Source organism: Medicago truncatula, chromosome 2 (assembly GCF_003473485.1).
Source record: "Medicago truncatula cultivar Jemalong A17 chromosome 2, MtrunA17r5.0-ANR, whole genome shotgun sequence".
NCBI lineage: Eukaryota > Viridiplantae > Streptophyta > Magnoliopsida > Fabales > Fabaceae > Medicago > Medicago truncatula.
This window is the reverse complement of record NC_053043.1, coordinates 45,427,462-45,446,774: the sequence shown is the minus strand read 5'-3', so window position 1 is coordinate 45,446,774 and position 19,313 is coordinate 45,427,462. Positions and strand designations below refer to the sequence as shown.

General features: G+C 31.7%; 3 protein-coding genes across 15 annotated transcripts; all 3 read left to right on the top strand.

Annotated features, from left to right (window-relative positions):
* The first annotated feature begins 1,330 nt into the window (after window positions 1-1,330).
* LOC25487775 (transcription factor bHLH30) lies at window positions 1,331-3,597 on the top strand. The gene is made up of 2 exons (XM_013609779.3): window positions 1,331-2,008; window positions 2,842-3,597. Exons 1-2 carry the CDS (start codon window positions 1,739-1,741, stop codon window positions 3,313-3,315), a joined length of 744 nt encoding a protein of 247 aa, XP_013465233.1. The 5' UTR covers window positions 1,331-1,738; the 3' UTR covers window positions 3,316-3,597.
* Window positions 3,598-5,190: 1,593 nt separating this feature from the next.
* LOC25487774 (adaptin ear-binding coat-associated protein 2) lies at window positions 5,191-8,859 on the top strand. The gene is made up of 8 exons (XM_013609778.3): window positions 5,191-5,605; window positions 5,870-5,901; window positions 6,377-6,477; window positions 6,580-6,652; window positions 6,785-6,816; window positions 7,784-7,874; window positions 7,986-8,100; window positions 8,195-8,859. The coding sequence occupies exons 1-8, from the start codon at window positions 5,495-5,497 to the stop codon at window positions 8,501-8,503; spliced, it is 864 nt and encodes a 287-aa protein (XP_013465232.1). The 5' UTR covers window positions 5,191-5,494; the 3' UTR covers window positions 8,504-8,859.
* A 1,903-nt stretch (window positions 8,860-10,762) lies between these two features.
* LOC25487773 (uncharacterized) lies at window positions 10,763-14,783 on the top strand. Of its 13 annotated transcripts, none has more exons than XM_039830795.1 (6): window positions 10,763-10,886; window positions 12,011-12,161; window positions 12,912-13,539; window positions 13,639-13,707; window positions 13,997-14,139; window positions 14,223-14,783. In XM_039830795.1, exons 2-6 carry the CDS (start codon window positions 12,087-12,089, stop codon window positions 14,403-14,405), a joined length of 1,098 nt encoding a protein of 365 aa, XP_039686729.1. In that variant the 5' UTR covers window positions 10,763-10,886; window positions 12,011-12,086; the 3' UTR covers window positions 14,406-14,783. The 13 variants fall into 13 exon arrangements, with proteins under 13 accessions (XP_039686729.1, XP_039686736.1, XP_039686735.1 ...); XM_039830801.1 differs by having other exon boundaries at window positions 10,773-10,886; window positions 12,048-12,161; XM_039830794.1 differs by having other exon boundaries at window positions 10,831-10,921.
* Window positions 14,784-19,313: the final 4,530 nt, after the last annotated feature.

The window sequence follows — 19,313 nt, the reverse complement described above, 5'->3', positions numbered from 1 at the left end:
GTTTGAGAGGCAATGACATGATTGGCAACAAAAGAAAACATATATTTAGTTTTTTTTTTATAGGAAAAAACATATATTTAATTAAAATTTAACTTATATTTATTCTTTTTGTTTTGTCAAACTGACACAAACCATATCACCTTCCCAATCATATGATCAAAGAGGATCATAAACTTATATGGTTAGTGTTAAAAATCAAGTGTGAGTGATTAAGTCCTACATCTACTAAAAATCGAGGAAATGTTGGATATAAAAAAGAGGAGATCCATATTTCTAATGCCTTAAAATTTTAGGTGGAGATGTGGTGCCAAGGTCTTTTAGTGGTCTTGGACGTTTAGTCTATTGCCTTTCTCAAAACTCCCCCAACAAGTGGTATCAAAGCCATGGTTAGGCTCGGTGGGGAAGCAGGAAAGGTATCCTAGTGTGGATCAAGTTAGTGATGTGGGTGAGTCACATTTGCGTGTAGATGTGGTGTCAAAGTCTCTTAATGATACTTAACGTTTAGCCCATTGCCACTTCACATTTAGGTGGAGATGTGGTGTCAAGGTCTCTTAGTGATCCTCGACGTTTAGCTTATTGCTGCTTCCGACATTTCTTAGACTCCCCAACAAGTGGTACCAGAGCCATGGTTAGGCTAGTGGGAGAACAACGATCCTAGCGTAGATCAAGCTAGTGATGCGGTTAACTCACACTTGAGTGGGAAATTGTTGGAAATCAAGTGAGAGTGAATTGTGTTGCGTGATTGAAAGAAAGTGGATGACTTTTGGGGGTGAGAAATATAGAGATAAATGGAGAAATTTTTCACATTTATTTAGTGTTATTTTAGAGAATGGTAAATTAACGCATTTTTTATTTTTTCAAATGAGGGAGATTTTATGTTATGAAAAAAAATGATCTCCCTAAACTCTCGTTTCTCAAAGTCATCTATCTCTTCCACTTGTTCCTTCCTTCTTTCAAAAACTCTCCCCTTCTTTCTCATTTAAACTCACAAACAAAACTTTAAAGATCCTAAACGTTTAATCTACTACCGTTCTAGGTGCTCTCCGAACTCCCCAATATATAGAGATCAACTTTGGGCATTATTAATATTGAAGCAATTTTCAAATATTGGTGTACCTTGAACAACAATATCATAGAACTTGTTTTATTTTATTTTTGGTCACCATGTTATCGGCGTAAAATATCATTAGATTTAACTAATGATTAATCTCCATCAGAGAACTACGAGCATCTCTTAATACAATCACTTTCTTAATAAATTTAAACTTTTTTCACTTAGGAAACTCAAATCCAAGACCTTATCTAAGAAGTCCTCGTCAAGTTCCACTCAAACCGATGTAATATAAATGTAAATGTACTTGGCTTAATATAAATGTGAAAAGGAAGGAAACAAGAAGGTCTGCTATATAAGAAAGTGTGTGGATGTAGTCCCCCACTCTAAGAGGCAATCTTTACCAGAAGAAGCAGCAACATCATCATCAACAGCAAAAGCACTACTCTCTCTGCCTCTGGATCTCACCAAACTCACTATCATCATCATATCTGACACACACTTCACTTTCCAAATACACTCCAACCCCAGCATGACAAATTAACAACCACCCTTTTTCTTTTCATCATTCAATTTTATTTAATTTGTTCCAAACACACAAACAAAACAACCTTCTTTCTTACAACGTTGTCTTTCTTTGTGTCTTGTCTCCAAAACCATATTCTGAGGGAACTGTGTTGTTTTTCAATGGAAATGGATGATTTTGCTTCAAGTAGAATTAATGATGGTTGTTTTCAAGGTGTAAATGGAAATGGATATGGTTCATCTTCTTCACTGGTTTTAGATAGAGAAAAAGGAGAGCTTGTGGAGGCAGCTGTGAAATTGGAAAGAAAGGGTGTATCACCTGAGAGAAGTATTGAAGCTTTGAAGAATCATAGTGAAGCAGAAAGAAGGAGAAGAGCAAGAATTAATTCACATCTTGATACACTTCGTAGTGTTATTCCAGGGGCTAATAAGGTTAGTTCAATTTTATTCATTTATTTATTTTTACTTCTTTTTTGTTGTTTATTTTGAATTACTAGTTAATTAATTAGTACTGGTTTTGCTCATGTTGAGAAAAAGTTAACTTCAAATATTTGAGGGGAAAGAATTATTTTTTATGTTTAATTATTGTAAAATTTACATATAATTTGTGTTGAATAACTTAATATTATTGACCTATGAGGTTAGAGATCAATTATAATTTGAAAAAAACAGAAGTAATTGTATATTAACAAAAGTGTTAGTGTCGTGCATGTGAAGACTCACACACTTTAATAGGGAATATAAGAGTGACCATTTTTTTCTTCTTTTTTTGGTGAACAAAGGATGACCCTCTTTTATGGTCATTTGAATGAATGAATGAATAGCTTTGACTATATATAAATGTGCATTTATATTGAAGTTTAAGCTATGCATGCATTTCAAAATGTAGCAAGTGTTTGTTGGATGCTGAAACAATTGGAGTTGAAATCAGATAGTGAATGGCCAAATTTTGGAATCCATATATGTCAGTAAAGCCATTTTTCTCACTTTTGAAGTCTTGATTCTTCTTTTTTGTATAATGTAGCTTTTGGTTTTCAATGGACCAAGCTCATTTTCTTTCCTAAAAGAAGGGAATAGAATAATTTAATTTTGGAGTAGCAAGAGCTCTCAATGAGTTTGATGGTATTAGAAAAAGATGTTAATATTAACTGTCCAACTTAGTTATGCTTAAACTTGGAATCATGAAATTCATGTATGTCTACACAAACAAATAAACATGATATATATGTTAGAATCTAACATTTTTGTGTACTTTTTGAAATTAGTTGGACAAAGCATCCTTACTAGCTGAAGTTATTACACATTTGAAAGAGCTGAAAACAAATGCAGCACAAGCAAGTGAAGGGTTAGTTATTCCAAAAGACAGTGATGAGATAAGAGTTGAATCACAAGAAGGTGGATTAAATGGTTTGCCTTATTCAATTAGAGCATCATTATGTTGTGAATATAAACCCGGTTTATTGTCTGATATAAGAAAAGCACTTGATGCACTTCATCTTATGATAATAAGGGCAGAGATTGCAACTTTGGGAGGTAGAATGAAAAATGTCTTTGTCATAATTAGCTGCAAAGAACAAAATTTTGAAGATGCTGAGTATCGACAGTTTCTTGCCGGATCGGTTCATCAAGCTCTTAGATCTGTACTTGATAGATTTTCTGTTTCACAAGATATCTTAGAAACTAGAAAGAGAAGGAGGATTTCTATATTTAGTTCTTCATCTTTAGGTGATTTCTTATAAAAACTTTTATTTTTATATATTCACATGTAATGTGAATCTTGGGTTGTACATTTGTTGGGAACTTTTGTAGTAGATAGCTAGGTTGATAACTACTGATCTAAAGAATGCTTCAATCTTTTTGACCAAACACACAATATGAATGAACTCATTCTATGATGTTGTACTTTGTTTGAACTTTGAAGAGAAATTTCTGCTGACAGAACTTCTCTTCTCTTGAGTATTGATAGCCCAATGTATTCTTTTGAACATGTGACAAATATAATTCTGAAGTTTAAATTGACATATTTTCTTATTTTATAACCACATTGGAACTGTATATAATTTTTTTTTCTTTTTGCAGATTTGAACCAGAGAAGTAAAATATGACAGATAAATACTCTATTGAACTATCAAACACTTGGTTAAAACATATATAATAGTTTATTATATCATGTATCTATTATCCTAACCATCTAACAAGCTTTAAGAAGGTATATGTTTTATAGAGGTATGTAGTAGAGCTATAAGAGAGGAATGTGATGTAATAGAATCAAAAAAACAGATAGATAAATGTAATAAAATGGGAGATAAAAAATGGATTACATGGATGACATTTGTTACAAATTATTTGATACAATAGGTTATTGCACACTAAAATGTTTATTGGGAAAATGTTTATAGAAAATTGATTTTTTTTATTGAAAATTGACTTAAGTTTGTTTAATCTTTTTATATCAATCAAAACCTAATAAAAAAGGTATTTTTCCCAATTAAAATAAGAAGTTATTATATAAAAAAATAAAAACTTACTTTTACTTCATATAATTTTTTTAAAATAATTTTATTTCATAATCACTTTTATTTTAATCTTAAATAAATATAATCCATTCCATTAAAATCTTTTAGTGTGTTTAGAAAAACATATTTTAGTGAAAGTATAATGTAAATATTTTCACATATAATATTGCTTAATAATAGAGAGCATATTGTAAAAAAATAAAACATTTTTTTTTACCAACTTTTAGGAAATGCACAATTATTTTTTTTATACCTGCACAATTATTTTTTTACCAAACACAAATTTACTTGTATCATTTTATTTTACCAAACTACAAATGACAATCATTATTGACTTAATCTGTATGAAGTTCATTTACTTGCAAGATCATGGGATCAACTCCTAATATAAATATGATAACTGCTTTAGTGAGTGATACTGATTTGTAACTACATTTGATCGGTGTTTTTTCCTTTTGTTTTTGAAGTCATCTGATCGATATTTGTTGAATATTAAAATCCGTTTTAATTGTGACCATGTAAACTTTCGAAATCCCAATCATCTAAACTATTTTGTTCATAAAAAAAAAATACGAAACTGCAAATTTTATAGAGCATATTCCCTCTTATTTAAGCCGATTATAGATTATAATTTTTTTATTTTTTTTAAATCTTCTCCATTTATTAGTGTCTCTATTTCATCCATTTGGAGAGATAAAGACACAAAGAAGTTTGAAAATAATTAATGGTGGTGGGACCTACTTCTCCCTCCGTCTCACAATTATTGTCTCTCTTTAGCATTTTTTTCTTTTTCTCAAAATAATTGTTGTTTTACGATACCAATGTAGCATTTATTATTTTTTCCACTATTGTATCGTTATTTATTGAATTTCATCCAATTTAACTACTCCATAACTACAATTAATAAGAGTGTTTTAGTAAATGCTATTAATTTTATCATTGAAATCAATACACAATTGATCATTTTCTTAGAAATCGTGCACAAAACGTTAAACGACTAATATTATGAGACAAACTTCTTTTTTTTGTATCTATCTCTCATCAAATGACTTATCCATTTATTTTAAACAAATGGAGAGATCTTAACCCATTTGACTAACTTGAAACCAAAGCAATCACTCCACTGTCCCACAATCTATGAACCAATCCTTCAATTTCAGACCGTCAGATCCCAAAGGTGTTCAAATCAGACGGTGGTTATTGTTTTGATCCAGAATCGCTTCAGTGCAGCTTCCTTCTCTCTTCAACCAAAATCTACCAAACCCTAATCTCCGAAATTCGATTCCTCACTGTCAAATTTCTTCCCCAAATTCGTATCTTCAGAAGACCCAGATCGCTTTTCTTGTTCATCCCAATCCCCTTTCTTCAAATTCGCAATCTTTCTCTGTTTCATTTCCGGATCATGGAGAAGGAGGAGAACAAACCGGACATTCAGAAAATTGGGAACGAAATTGAAGATACTGAACCCATAGAACTTGTTCTTTTTCAAGTTCCCGAGTGTTACGTCTACATAGTAAGTCTTGAGAATTTTTGTTGATGGGTTTGTTTCAAAATTTGATCTTGACAATAGTATGTGATAGAAAAATGGAAATTCAAATTTTGATTTTGATTAATTCAATTGACAATGGTAGTGCCTAGAATCAATACTAAATCTTGCCCAAAAATTATTGTGGCACTGAAAAATTAAAAATTTGAATTTAATGTTAGTGATGAGATGGGATTTGAATTTGATATTTTTTCTGGTGTCAAGCTAATTGGATTCTACTGTTCTATGCAGATACCTCCAAGAATGAGTGCAGCTTCTTACAGGTTTGTGATCAACTGCAAATTATAGCATATGATCTTGTTTGTTCATCTTAAGCATGGTGATGATGTTATTAATGTTCAATATTTCATGATGGAAGTGTGTTCTGTCCAATGCATGAATTTAATGAATATGCAGTTGACGGTGTAAAATAGTTTTACACCATCGTCCAATAGGAAACCACCATATTGCCATGCATGTCTATTTTATAACCACTTCTTTGAAATAACTACCAAGTGCTCAATTCTAATTGGGTTTCAGTGTAAAACTAGTTTACACTGACAGTCTGTGTCCTCTTTACTTTTAATGAATTTTCTATACTTTTGATTATTTTGCGTCCTTCTCAAGCTCTGTGGAACCGTGTTCTTTGTAATGGGATTGATTTTCAACTTCTTCCGGTTTATGGACTTGTTTATATTCCTTGCTGTTTCTGCTATGTGTGTAATTGCTCAGCATTTATATGTGAGAAATTCATTTCAGGGCTGATGAGTGGGATGTCAACAAATGGGCATGGGAAGGGATATTGAAAGTTGTTAGTAAGGGAGAAGAATGTATCATAAAACTAGAAGATAAGAACACAGGTAATAATCATAAGGAATCTGCCTTAATTAGATTATACAGTTAAGTTTTTTTTTTTTTTTTTTTTATAAATTTTATTACCTAAATGAAATATATTTAACTAGGTGAATTATACGCTCGAGCATTTTTAAGAAATGGAGAGCCACATCCCGTGGAAGCTGTTATTGACAGCAGCAGGTTATTTTCCATAACTGTTGATAGATTTTACTACTAGCATTTTTAAGAAATGGAGAGCCACATCCCGTAGTAGTTGTTATTATTCCTTTTTGTACTTTAGGATGCTTAAATAATTTTACTTGTATTCTGCAGATATTTTGTTCTTCGCATAGAAGAAAACATAGGTGAGATGTTTTATCTACATTATTCATACTAGTTCTCTTTTTCCCTTGATCATATCATTTCTCAATACTCATGTATAAATTAGTAGGTTAAGGGATGTGTGTGGTAAAACAACTACAACCTGTTTGGTTTAGTTCCAAAAATCTCCCACAATGCTGTGAGCATTTTTCTTAAATTAACTTGAAGCATATAGATTTTAGTTGTTGAGTGTTTATTACGTCATCATCAATAATTTGGCTTGTTTGTAAAAGCTTTAGAATCCCACTTTCAATCATATATCTGATTTATGTGATATTTCATTATTTTAGTAATCCTTGAATTTCAGCCGTAGCAGATATGTGATATTTCGATATTTTAGTAATCCTTGAATTTTCGAAACTAACACTAGATGAGAACAAAAATACTAGAAGGAAACATTATCAAAATGATTATCTGTTTGAGATCGATATAGGAAATCCTGTGTTTTAGTCATTCTGATTGTGTGAATAAACATGAACAAAAATTTCAGGACATATCTAATATCAAAGTCATTCTTTGTTTGAGATTTGAGACAAATTGTGATCTTTAACAATCATAGAAATTACTAACATCATGATCTTTATGTTTTTGAGCAAATTGTGTCAGAATAGTAATTAACACTGATGGAATATGATCATACCGTCCCTTGAGGTTACAATGTCAATCTATTACCACTGAGTTTGCACTTTATGGAACCAAATATCATATTAGGGTAATCTACATTGATACATGGTAAATTGATTCTTTGTTGCTTGAATGCCGAGTGGCTTTAGTTTTGCTATCATGCTGCATCAACGTTACCTATTTTTAGCATGAGGAAGTTTGGACATTTTAAGTTTGAAAGACTGTTGAATTTTGCTCCCATATTATATAGTAATATTTGTCATTTTTCTGCACTCTTATTTCTTATTAATTACGAAGTTTGGTCTTTGTTACTGGATAATGATGCAGATGGTCGCCTTCGACACGCTTTTATTGGCATAGGATTCCGAGAAAGAACAGAGGCTTATGACTTCCAAGCTGCCTTGCACGATCATATGAAGTACCCTTCCATCTAGCATATTTTGGATTTACAAATTTTTTACTATCTATCTCATTATACTGTTTCTTTTTATATTTTTTGAAATCATGTTTTTCCTAAATTGTTTTGAAGATACCTGGACAAAAAGAAAACTGCAGAAGAGATGGAACAACATTACCAGCAAAGCTCCTCAGTTGATTACAGTTTGAAAGAAGGGGAGACTCTTGTGCTGCAAATCAAGAACAATGTATGCAAATCTGCATTTACTGTTGTGCATGAGACTTTTTCTTTTCTTTTTCCCTGCATCACGATCTCTAAACTATCCTATTTATTATATGCAGAGAAGCGGCGGCAATGTGAAGTCCAAGTTTTTTGAGCAGGGTGCAAACAACTCCTCGGAAGAAAAGAGTGAGAAAAAAGAATCTATACCATGTATTAAGTTACCACCACCTCCCCCATCACCAGGTTCACCTGTTACCCCGCAGAAGTCTCCAACAGACTCACCTACAAAATTAAGCCTTGAGAAAAGCGCCGAAGTTGAGACCTCTAAAATAGTTAAAGAAGAAACAGAACACGAAAAATCTCCTGAAAATCAAAGCATGCAGGATGTAGTAGATGATGATTTTGGTGATTTTCAAGCAGCTGGTTAACTACTACCCATCTATTATGAATGATTGTGGACACCTTGTTCATCTGGTGTTCAGTTTGGAGATTTAATTATGTCCATAGCCAACAAAATATTTAGAATCAACATATCTGTTTGTTAATTGGTTGGTGGTTATCTTAGTTGCGGGCTAGTAGCGTGGGAGAACTTTTCCTCTCTCTTGTGTCACTTTATTTTAGTTTTATGCTTTGGTTTCATTTATCATAGTTGGCGCATCTCAATAGTCACTTGGTGCTTGATCAAGGGGTCATAGCTTTGTTGATAACATGAATTATGTTATGCTCAATGAACCAGATTCAGTGTTTATGTACTTTGTTTATCTGTTCCCTTTTATGGTTCAAATTAGATCCTCATCAGACAGTAGCACAGTGTAGCGGCCTCTAGAATTGTTAAATCTAGAGAGTTTCTCTCCTGAGATCCAACGGTTCTAGAGGCTGTTGTGTTTTCCATCAACTGTAGAGGATTCAAGCTGATGAGTGAAATCTGATGCAAGAGGGTTCAGACTCTTGATTCAGGATATGCTGAAGGTCTTTCAGACTCGGTCCTCAATTTTTTCAAACAAAATAACATAAAGGAATTAAAATAAAGATGATGGTTGTTGTAAAAGAAAGGATAGTGGTTGCTAATACAGAAATTAACTTCGTTATTTTTGTATAATTGTAAGAAAGTTTTTTGTTCTCCCATTTTCTCTCTGTCAAAATGTTGGTTCTATTTTGTTATTGGGTGACTCGAAATGTTCTAGTGACCAATTCCTTGAGCTACAAAGAAATTGAAGACTCTATTTAACAAAGAGAAGTGGATATGTAACATATCAGTTCCTTTCAGAAAAAGAAATGTAACATATCAGTTATTTTTTATATATACTTATATATTTTCCACCAACAAGATCTTCACATCGACAATGTGATTTAAACTCAAATCCTAGTGGTATTTGAATTGATTTCCTATCAAGTGGATCAACCTATAAGTTGGCAATGAGTTAATTAATAACAAAATATTTTATAACCTAATTTTGTGTAAGGTTTTTTAGGAGATAAAAAACAGGGTTGCTCATAGTTGACTTGTGTCGTGAATTATCATCATTATTATTATTATTTTTTATTTTATTTTGAATGAAGTAAATTAACTTCCTTTTATTCCACTTCCACCAAAAAAGTAAAGTAGCTTCCTATTATAAGAAACAAAAAATACCTACCGAAGGTCAACCTCATGGCATTGGCATACCAACAAATGGGCACTAATGCCACTAGGTGCTTCCTACACTTCTAGACAATTTGGTTCCATGAACTCTTTTACAGACATAACCATAAATGATAAATATTTAAACGCATTTACATCAAATACAAAAATTAAAAGAGAATAAAACTAAATGATATTGATTGATGTGATCTAATTATTTTTGTTTTAAATTTTTCAAGTTAAATATAAATGGCCCTAAATATTTATCATTTGTGTGTGTTTATGAAGAGTTTTTCAATAATGAAATGATAAATTTACATTTTTTTTTATATTTTTGACTAATAAAAATTTGAAACTGTATTGAATTATATTTTGGGTCTTGTTTTTGTTCTTTTTAACAAATTGACTGCACGACTTTTGAGATTAAATTAACAAATGACATGTTAGCATTTTCTTTATAATTCTTATATATTTAAATTGTTTTATTATTTTTTAAGAGGAAATATTTTTATGTATTGTTCTTACCAGAATATTTTTGGGGATGGAATTATTTTGATAGTTTGTACATGTATTTTTGTTTCAATAATAAATATTACTCCAGATACATCATTGTACCAAATTATTTGAACTTTCATTAATAAAAATATAATTAATTATGTTTTTGAAAACAAAATTGATCATTAACAATATATTACTCAAGAAAAAAACGCAAGATCATTAAGAAAAATAAAAACAATCTAGAGCATATTTAGATAAGACGACATAAGTATCTTTAAAGTTAACTAATGTTCTGCGTTTAAATTAGAGTTTTGACATTTAATAATGTTAAAACTTAAAACTTTGAGAGTTTACAATGTTTAGATAGTAAGATATTATGTATTGTTCCTACTAACTACAAGATATTATTAGTCTTGCGCTTTGAGAATGATATCCAGTTAAAATACGAAAATAATCAATTAAAAAAGAAAAAAGTTGAAGTGAAACCAGAAATTTCGGCCTAATCCAAATAATTTGTTGCTTGAATTTCGGTATAATTCAATTAATCTGTAACAAACTATAATTAAACAAGTAAATAAAGAGAAGAGTGCAAACAAAATAGGCAACAGCAGGTGAAAAATTGATGGCATGTATCATGGGACCTACACAACAGTGAAGGAACGAACACCATTCATTGATTGAAACATCGAAAGGTAAAACTTAGTACTTCGATTCCCACATGTCTAACGTAAGCAAGCATCACCTCTCACTTTGTACTTGCTCAGTGTTCTCTTCTCTCATGTTTGTCTTGTAACAAGTTAACTCTCTTCTGTGCTGCAATTATTTGTTTTGTTTCTAGCCTTTGAATCATATCATAGTATGTTTTACATGGGTTTTGTTTTTGTTTTTGTATATATTTATACGTGACTATATTTTGTTATTGAGATTCTCTCTCGGTTATATTTTATTTTCAGCTTTTTCTTTGGTAATTTTTTTTTTATTAAACTTGGAGTTTGCATGCTGTTTGTTCTGGTTTTTAGAGAGGCTTTTAGTGTATGTTTTTTCCACTCTTTGAGGAGTAGGTAGGGTCGAGTATAGAATTGATTTTGATATGTTTGCATGTATTGATTGTCTGAAGAATTGATTCTAACTCACTTTTAATAGAATATATTTTACAAAATCAACTCATCCAAAGCTATGAAGCACGGACACTCCTCAGATTAGGCCTGTCCAGGTGACACTTGTAATTACACTGAATTATGTAATTTTGTCAAATTATTAGCGGTGTCGACGTTTCAGTGTCCGTGTCCGTATTCGTGCTTTATAGATCCAAAGTCAAATTTAGTCATCGTAGAACCAAACATACACTCAGTACTTGTTTGATTATGTGTTTCCGTGGCCAAATGTGTGTCTATGGCTGCTCTCACTGCGATTTACAGAAGCTCCGAAACCAAGCTTGCGAGGCAATGTGGTTTTTTACTGCGGAATTGATAAACGCACTACTAAAGCAAACATAGGCTTAATATAAAATATGTTAGGAGTTAGAAGTATAAGTTTGTCGATTTTGTAAAGAAATTACTTGAAGTCTGTTGTCTAGTTTTGAAGACATCATAATGGGTTTTTCCTGATTTTTATATGAGGGTAGTAGGACATTATTAGGTACAAACCAGTTTAGTTGATTGTTCTATATAAATGTAGAAATATTCTACCAGGCATGATCAATTTATTTTATGTCTTTGTTATAACACTGCCTGATCAATGTACTTTTAGACCTTTAGAAGTAACAACCATTAATTATGCATATTGGTTGAGTTTTCCCCCCATGATTTGTTTCCAGATAATCGGATAGAACCAACCTTCGACCTGACATACAGGTACTGGACTGCTCTAATTAAAACTCTAGCAAGTGTGTTATGATGCCTTGGCTTGGTAATATATACCAGAAGTTTGAGAATATGATCCTGGAGGTGGACGACACAATGTTTGAGGTGTGTCTTTGTCCTCAGTTATATATACTTATCCTATCCTATGCTTCTTTAAAGTAGTGTTTTCAAATAGCGGCAGTATAGCGCTATAGCCTATAGCAAAGCGGAATTTGAACAAACTGCTATTTTTCTGCGATAAGTTGTTTAGTACAGAGTGTTGTCAAGTAGCAACTATAGCGGTGTTATTGCACTGCATCGTGGCAGAATTTGAAAAACCTCTAATTTCTGCAATCAGCGATTGACAACACTACTTTAAGGTTAAACTACTTAATTAAGCATTTATTGCATAACGATCATACCAATGCTGGTTAAGTTATTATAAATGTCAAACATGTCATACAGTCGTAGAAAACCTAAGATTACAATTTAATTCTTTCACTACTAATAGTAGAGCTGCAACTAATCATCATTGCCTTGTATGTGTCCTAAACATATGTCCTAAGCATCCTATCTATAGCTCTTGTTTGTATTGCTTGCTTCTGTATTATTACAATGAGAGTGTATTCATAAATACAACTCTAAACTTGCACTTGTCTTGGTATTTGGGTATTTTCTCATTCAGCAGAGTTTGAACCCTGGTCTGTTAACTCCTTTAAGCCTTAGCTTGAATCAGTTTAACTATCCAACCCCCTATGACGAGTATGACCTTTCTGAAACCAGTTGTGTAAAAACTCTCATTAGAACTGATATACTTGTTTTCGATTTACATTAACATTCTGTTATAATCGTTTTCTTTTGTTTTTTCGAGGATAGGAAACTGGTCAATACCTAGAGAATCAAATGCAGATTGTCGGAGAAAGTGTTACAAAATTCTACTCTGAAGTCATGGAAGATTTACTTCCGCCATCTTCATGTGCTACCCCTGTATTGCCTATAGGTCAATATGCTAATGCTGCTGCTATCCCTAAGAAGTCATTTCAACGTTCGAAGAAAAGAATGGTAAAGGCTAATACCAAGCGATCAACCGAGGACTCAAGTATGAATCATGATTCTGGCAATTCTATCAAAAAGAGTAACTTTATTTGGCGTCCAAAACAACATGTTCGGAGTGCAGATATTAAATTGAATATCAGTGATGATGAAAATCTAAAAAATAGGAAGATTCCTGCACCGAAGACAGCCAGTAAAGTTGCTCTATCAAAAAAAGATGGATGCGGTTCATCACAATCCTGTGAAATCTCCAATGTAAATGAAAATCATGAGGCTACTGTTTCCAAGACTGCTTCTGTAGAAGTAACAACCTTTGCAGCTGTAGCAGACTGTTGCTGTGAAACTGAAAAAGCAAGTTCAAAACAAAACCGCGGTTTTCCCGTATTGGTTGATTCAGCTGAAGAGAAAAATATGAGATCTTTCCCAAGTGACATATTTGAAGATGCGCATGGTTTGCATTTGTGTCTCTTGGTCTTGGACATAGTTTCATTATTACCTCATGGTTGGTAATTTTTTGTTCCTGATAATCATTGCATAATTTTTCTTGTAGGGTTTTCTAAGGTCAAAGCTATGCAGCCTGAAGATTGTTCTCATAGTACAATCATTGTGTCTCATCCAGGTATTAATTCAAATCATGCTGAAGTACTTATTAAATTTAGGTAACATTTTTCAAATCAATATGAAGTGCTTCCTCAATTTAACAATTTAGAAATTCTTGCTTAGAATTTGGAGAAAATGTTCTGTACTGCCATGTTCTTATAATTAGACTAGGTGGAATCTGTTATTTTCTTAAACAACTGAACTGTTTTTGGTATAATATGCAGTTATAAACTTAAGCTTATTCATGCCCCTAAAATGTCCTGATACACATAACAATATTCATTTTAACCCTGATTGGAATGTTATAGCAAATATTGATGCTTCTATAGAGCAAGATGATAAAACCACGAGACAAGACAATGACTTGAAGCTCGAGGAAGTTTGTGTCATGGTTACCAGAGACGAACTTCAGTCAGTTCCCAAGGCAACGGTTAATACGAAGAAGAGAGAGGTAAACACTCATTCTCCTTTCTATTTTTTAATGCATGTTGTTAAACTCGAAGTGATTTTTTCTTTATTCCTCGTTGCTTGAAGAAAAAGTGGCTGCAACCCTTTTCTTTGTATAAGAAATCTACAAGGAAGCAAGAGTACGAAGTGCTTGCATTATTGCATGGGAACAATGAAAATGGAAATGGTGATTGCGTGGAGAGTTTATGTCCAACTTCGGAGGAAGATGTCTCTGAACCCGAGTGGGAACTTCTCTGTATACCACGGTGATCATGTTGTAGGTGGAGACGCGCAAATAGTGTCGGTGCACCAAAGATAATGCCCTTGGATGTATTAAAATCTAAATTGTTCATTAAATAATATATATCCAACAGTTCTAATTAGTGACACACCGTTACAACTTGTACATGCATGTTAGTCCTCACATGAGCTGAGTAGATACACTGTCAACGCTACAGATTTTACATCAACTTCTTAGTCCTTATGCAGGATATTGAGATGCCTTATTGCATTCAATGTTCCACACTATATATTTACTTTCTTTATTGTTTTTGCTGGAAACAAAGCCTTAATAAACCACTTAACTTAGAACCGTTGCTAGTGTAGCTTGGACCTATTATTATATAAGGCTTGCTCACATTTTCTCAATTGACAATGTACTTTCTGTTTGATTTATAAGTTACTGTCTTTATATTTATCATGGATAAGAAGTGCCTTGATTTGATATTAATTTTTTTTTGCCTAATTTAATTTAAAACTAAGTTTGTGTCCCTACTTAGTTTCTCTAGTGCTCAAATTAACTATTGATGTGGAAGCTTGTAGGCCACGTTTTCAAAGCCAAATTAACTAGTAGCTGCTTTTATCTATCTAATATTGGAAAATGTTTGTAAGTCAAACAGCTAAATCTCTATGTGAATTTAAATCAAGGTATAAATTATAATACAAAATTGATCGAAGTTATCAATTATCTCAAATAGTTTAGTTAGTTGCAGGAGATTCAGAAAATTCTGTGTTGTGTCTCACATTGTTTGTATTTGTACAAAATTAAAATATAGGATGAAGCTGTGCCCTCTCGTTTTGTTAGGTTTTGGGTTTAGGGAAGGCCATTGAAGAACAATAAATACCGCAAGGCTAGGCAGCCAATTTGTAAATTGTAATTAATACTATGGCTACGCTATGTAATCCAAAATTGCTTCAATGCGGTTGTTTTAATTGTTCACGAGCCACAAGATATATCGAATGATTAGATTCGTTAAAACAATTGGTACAACTTTCTCCTTTACTACTTGTTTCTTGTTTGTCACCCGACGAAGTGACAACGTCACATAAAATTCAGTCTAAAATTCAAACTCAAGTGAAGGAAAAAATCTACATAGTTTTGGACTTTTGGAAGTGTACTTTTAAATTACATAATTTGTTTGAAAGTTGATATGGACTCATCAGAATGTTAAACTATGTTGAACAACAACCGTCGTGAGGCAGTAGAGGTACCTGCAAACACTTTGACACTCAAGTCAGTTAGAGAGTAAATGAAGAGAGGTTTTAGGATAGAGTTTGTGCATCTTACATATGCGAGGAAGGCTTGATTTTCGAGTTGTTAGTTGTTTGAATGGGAACCTTACGAAGCGGTGTGCCATCAATGTCTATCTTTGTCTATTATGTGTCGTTAGGACGTTTGAGAGTGAACGGTCCTTGGTTAGTCGTTGGAGGCATTTGGGAAGCAGGATGGATCCAAGGTTGTTGACTTGGTTCGATGATTGAGTTTGGCCTATGATTTTTGTTCGGCTTCATGGTCGCTAATTTGATCCATTGACCAGTCTAAAACAAAAGTGTAGTACCAATGAACAGCACAAAAATTATATAATTTTTTGAGTATATACATGTGAAATGATCTTAAACGGTGCGAAAAGTTCCTCCCAAAAATGTTTATTTCGTTCTATTTTCTATTTTGCTTTCCTTTTTTTTTTCCTTCCCTTCTATCATTGATTACTAGAAGCAGAAAGTATACCCAATAAAAATATGTTTGTTCACAATAATTCAGACATGAATGAAGTTGCTCTTCACTAGCTCCGCTTTAACTCCCAAATCAGGTTCCACACAAAGCAAAATATTTATTGTACATCTGCGGGTAGAATTGAGCCGAATATGTTTTGCGACCAAACAACATACAACATATGTTCTACTTTTTTTTATTCAGAATCAAAATTAAGAAAATAAATTACCATTTTTGTAGCCAAAAATCACCATCTTTTTAGTTAAAAATTTCAGTTGAAATCAAAATTGTAACAAATGTGATACTTTAGGAACAAAAAGTTTAATTTTAGGCTTAAGTGCAATTTTATCCCCCTTATTTTGATTGAATTTGGATTTTACCCCCCTATTTTAAAACTCGGAATTTTACCCCCTTTATTTTGATCGATTCTAGATTTTGCCTCCCCTATTTAAAAACTCGGAAATTGACCCCCCATGTTTTATGTTTTTCAGGCTTTTGCCCCCTCCCTCCTATTTTACCCACATAATTAATTATTTATATTAAATGTTTTTTTATTATTTATTTTTTTAATGAAAAAAAATACTAAAAAAAATGAATAAAAAATACTAGAAAAATACATAAAACTAATATGATCTCTAAAAATAAAATAAAAAACTAGTATGAGAATAGAAAATATTTAGAGGTGCAAACTAGTTTTTTCATGTATTTTTAATTGAATATTTTTTGTATTTTCATTGTTTTTCTATTTTTTTATTTTGTTTTTTTGCGTTTTCTTGTTTTATTTTTATTTTTTTACCAAATTAATATTTTCTAATTGTTTCTTTATTTTTCTAGTAATTTTTGGTTCTTTATTTCAAAACAGGGGAGCAAAATTCTGAAAAATGTAAAACAGAGGAGGTAAAATTACAAGTTTTAAAATAAGGGGGGTAAAATCCAGAATCAATCAAAATAGAGGGGGTAAAATTCCAAGTTTTAAAATAGGGGGGCAAAATTCAAATTCAATCAAAATGGGGGGAGGGGAGTGTAAAACTGCATTTAAGCCTTAATTTTAATAAAAAAATAAATATAAATCTTCCCTTAAGAAACATTTAATAAAAATTAAATATAAATCTTGCAATACATACAACGTTGTTTAACCAATTAAATCGATAAGTGTCACAATTAAATTCAATTAAGTTAAATATGATATTATTTATTGTTGATTCAATAAAAAAAACTTGTGTACCCAAAAAAAAAAAAAAATAGAGACTTATACATGACACAAGAGTAGTTTTTTTTTGGCAAAGAAAAGAAAATATATAAAATAAAAAGGATATAAAAAAGCTGGGGGATACAAGAGTAGTTTATTTGAACATTTAGACAAAGCCTACTTTATATATTGTTGTATTTATTTTTAGATGATCATCTCAACTTTTCAAATGAAGTAAGAGGGGTTCAATTTCAAAAGAGAAAGACACAAAAATAATTAGTGCATAAAATACTTTTTAGCATATCCTTATTTTAAAGAGTCCTCCATTTAAAAACAAAAACAAAAAATAGTGAGAAATTCAACTCTATTTTAGAGAATCAGTTTATATGGTGAATCACGGGGAGTTGAACCAAATCAAAATAACACTGTAATTATGTTGAAATTCTAGTCTTTTTAAAATCGTAGTAATTATTATTTACTTCGTCAAACTCATCATTAGTATGAACATTAACAATATTACAATGGTATCACTTTGAATTTCTTAGCTCAATAAAAAGATAACCACTTTTGTGGTATTACTTCGTGCCATCTTTACTATGGTATCACTTTTAATTTCTTGTTAAATAATCGAAAAACCCCTCGAGTGGTAATGAGAATATCTTCAAGTGGTAGTTAGGTAAAGAAAGTCGAGGTTTTATAATCAGCCAGCCAATATATGCTTCTTTGCATAAAAATCCAATGTAACGTGCAGATTACTTTACCACCTACCATTAATTCTTAAATACTACGTTCCAGCCATAAAGCACACAAGTTTTCTTTAAATACAAAGTTAAGTTCATCAATACACATTTGATTTCTTTCTGGAAAATAAATAATGCCTACCATTATTGACCTATTTGATTAAAAGGGAAAGAACAAATAGAAACAAAAACATGTTCACTAAAATGGAAAAAATCTATATACTAGAACGTTTAAATGAGATGATTCAACCTCTTTCACTTTAATCAGAGGTTTTGAATTTAAATTCAATCATAAAAATGCAACAACGTTAAATAACTTGAGGCAAAGAAATTTTCATTCATTGTAATTCTATTTGACTCAAGATATTAGTCTATGCAATTGTATATGAGAGATATATCAAGTTTTCTTTAAATAGAAATTTAAGTTCATCAATGCACATTTGATTTCTCCCAGGAAATAATGCCTGCCATTATTGACCAATTTGATTGAAAGGGCAAGAATAAATAGAAACAAAAACATGTTCACTAAAATAGAAAATATCACTACCCTAGAATGTTTAAACGAGATGATTCAATCTCTTTCACTTTAATCGAGGGTTTTGAATTTGAACTGAATCATAAAAATGCAACAATGTTAAATAATTTGAGGTAGATATTTTCCCTTTATTGTGTTCTACTCGACTCAAGAGATTAGTCTAGATATAAGTCGAGGAAAGAGAAGGGAAGTATCTCCAATTTTACTCATTTAACAAGCAACTTGTATCAGAATTCCATTATGATGGGCCAGGATCTTTTGTTGGACACGACCCACATTGCTTAACCTAAGTAGCTTTTTCTTGAACAAGATAGATTCCACATTCTCTTTCCCGTCTTAATGGTATGCAACAGAACAAATAAGCAGTGCAAATTAAGTAGTTGTTTCTTTTGATTATTACATCCATATCAACAACTCTTATAAATTGCTTTGGATTGTATGCTACTTTGCTCAAAAGAAGAGTACGATAGATGGAAAAGGAGAAGGACCTACAAGAAGGTAGTGGAGGATAGTGGCTATATGCAAAATAATGAACAACATAAATAAAAATTAATCCTTCGTTTTTAAGGAAAACAATCTTGATAATTCTAAGATTGGTCTAAAGGAAAATAAAGTCAATAATTATCCAGGTCACATTCGGAAAAAATCTATTATAGAGAGACTAATAAGTTTTTTTTGACAAGAGAGAGACTAATAAGTTATTTCTTAAAAAATTGCAATA